General features: G+C 42.4%; 1 protein-coding gene across 2 annotated transcripts in view; it reads left to right on the top strand.

Annotated features, from left to right (window-relative positions):
- uba6 (ubiquitin like modifier activating enzyme 6) overlaps positions 1-2500 on the top strand; it is a 14367-nt gene that overhangs the window by 379 nt on the left and 11488 nt on the right. For both annotated transcript variants that reach the window (XM_048255326.1, XM_048255333.1), the window contains exons 2-8: positions 593-674; positions 801-895; positions 1078-1106; positions 1225-1319; positions 1965-2076; positions 2166-2246; positions 2341-2463. In XM_048255326.1, coding sequence (XP_048111283.1) covers positions 634-674; positions 801-895; positions 1078-1106; positions 1225-1319; positions 1965-2076; positions 2166-2246; positions 2341-2463 — 576 coding nt within the window. In that variant the 5' untranslated portion in view covers positions 593-633. The remainder of the gene's footprint in view (positions 1-592; positions 675-800; positions 896-1077; positions 1107-1224; positions 1320-1964; positions 2077-2165; positions 2247-2340; positions 2464-2500) is intronic.

The raw sequence follows: 2500 nt of genomic DNA, 5'->3' as shown, positions 1-2500 counted from the left end.
TTTTCACCTTAAACTGTTATTATCACGATCTTATTATTGATGGAAGATTAAGCTTTAATGTAACTATCTAATGGCACAAGTAGGTACACTATGCAGTCAACTGTGAACATTCAGCTAATGTTAAACTTAGCATGCTAAGATGCACCATGTAAAATTCATAAATGACCAACAGTACAGTAAAACCAAATGTTAGTCATTTCAGTGATTTAGAATGGGCATGCATTAGAACCATGTATATTCAGGACTTGTCGAATGGATGAAGCTGTCTTGTAACAGACCGCAATCAAGGAGTCAGTCAGCTTAAGGTTGTCTTTACATCCTTGAATGTTGTTCATTGATAACTTGGTGTTAATAGCTAACCGAATGATAGGGAATTGTGTGAGGTTAGTTTAGCAACAACCGAATCAGAATTTGAAAGGTCTTGATAGTTATGTTACATAATTGTTGATTGTCCGTCCGTCATGAATCCCCCTTGGTGATACAGGACAATGTCTTGTCTTGGCTGTTGGTAAAGAACTATAACTGTTATTGGTTACTGTTACAATATGGGCCGATGTTATCACTGACATACTGTTGTACTTTCGATTTCAAGACCCTCCAGTACCACCCTGATATCCCCCATCCCCTTTCAACATGGCTACAGACTCAATGGAGATTGATGATTCGCTATACAGGTGAAAACTTCCTTCCTGTATTCATTTTGAGAGTTGATTGACTGGTTGAAATAGGAAGTGACTCCCTGTAACCTTTCAAAATAACTGCTATTTTCATCCCTCTCCATCTTTGTATCTCCCTGACAGTCGGCAGCGTTATGTTCTTGGAGACCGCGCCATGCTACAGATGGCTCAGTCCTCAGTGTTCCTGAGTGGACTCGGCGCTGTAGGAGTGGAGATAGGTAGGTTACTCCCTCTTTTATCTTGAACTGTGTGTGTGTGTGTGTGTGTTTGCACATTCAACATGTTGTTGAAATCCAGTGTTGTTTTATGTGTGAAGTTTCTCATTCATTTTTTCAAAGAAAGCAAAGCAGACCCCAGATGAATTTTGATGTGATATGATGACTTGCTTTGTATTTTACAGCAAAGAACATAGTGCTGGCTGGAATTAAGGTGAGGCAAGCTTGCCGAATTGGTGTGTGTGATAAAGTATCTTCTCAAGTGGATAAGAAGCTTGAAGACAGTTGCAATAAGTAATAAGAGTGTTTGTATGTTTGTTTGGTGCATGTAGACTGTAACACTTCATGACACAAAAGTGTGTGAGACATGGGATCTGGGCACCAATTTCTTCATTCGAGAGGAAGATGTTCACAATCAGAGAAGCAGGTAGACAAGGACACACACACATACACGCATGTCCACACACACATAAACAGATATGATTAGCCATTGATGCCCTGTTTAGAAAATCAGAGAAAAAAGTAGAGAAATGCATACGTGTATACACACACTGCCACGCTCATTTCTAAGGTCAGGGAGACAGATGTCAAAAGCCAGACAATCTACAGATTGATTCTTTTAAAAATATATATATGTGGATATAGACAGTGGCATGTGAAAGAGAACAGCAGTACTGTTTAGAACCTGCATAGCCAGAAACAGTGGGCTTTTAAAGGTCACTACCACAACACACTTTAATCAGACACCACCTTAGGAGCCTTAGGACGCCAGCGCACGCACACACAGTGGAATGGAGAAATGGAGTGGAAATCTATTTATTTGAAGCAGGGACATTGCACAAAATAACATTTATCCTGGGATCCAGGAAAATATGTCTTGGGCCAGGTTGTAGCAGCAATTGCTAATTTGCACCTGTAGTCCCTGGGCAAGTATAGTAGGGACTACAGTGCACACCTTCACACATATACACGCTCATGTCCCAAATGTGGATTGATGGTGGGTGACCCATGCGTCGCTCCTGTGCAGTATACAGTCACATATGCCTGTTTATGCCTGTTTTCTGTCTGGCAGAGTCGAGGTCATCTATCCTCGTGTTGCTGAGCTGAACCCATATGTGCAGGTGGGCGTGTCCACCTGTCCTCTAGAGGACAGTACTGACCTGAGCTTCCTCAGGGGCTACCAGGTGTGTGGATCACCTCACTCATGCCACTCATAACATGAATTTTGTTGAACTGTGTCTTCATTATGTGATGTCTGTGTCTGTTTGTGTAGTGTGTGGTGTTGACAGATGCTCGGTTGAATCTACAAAAGAGAGTGGATGAATTCTGCCACTCCCAGCAGCCGCCAATCACAGTATGTCCCGATATCTCTCGTGTTCCTTTCTACTCAGTCATTTTTGAAATGTGTGTTGTTTATGGCAATGAGAATGTTGTGGTTGTCCCAACAGTTTATTGGCTGTGAGGTGCTGGGTGTGTGTGCGCGTGTCTTCTGTGACTTTGGGGAGGAGTTTGAGGTCTCCGACGCTACAGGGGAGGAGCCAAAGGAAATGTTCATACAAAATATCACTCAGGTAGCAAAGGCAAACCCACACACCAACAGTTTCCACA

This window comes from Alosa alosa, chromosome 1 (assembly GCF_017589495.1).
Source record: "Alosa alosa isolate M-15738 ecotype Scorff River chromosome 1, AALO_Geno_1.1, whole genome shotgun sequence".
NCBI lineage: Eukaryota > Metazoa > Chordata > Actinopteri > Clupeiformes > Clupeidae > Alosa > Alosa alosa.
This window is presented reverse-complemented; position numbering and strand designations above follow the sequence as displayed.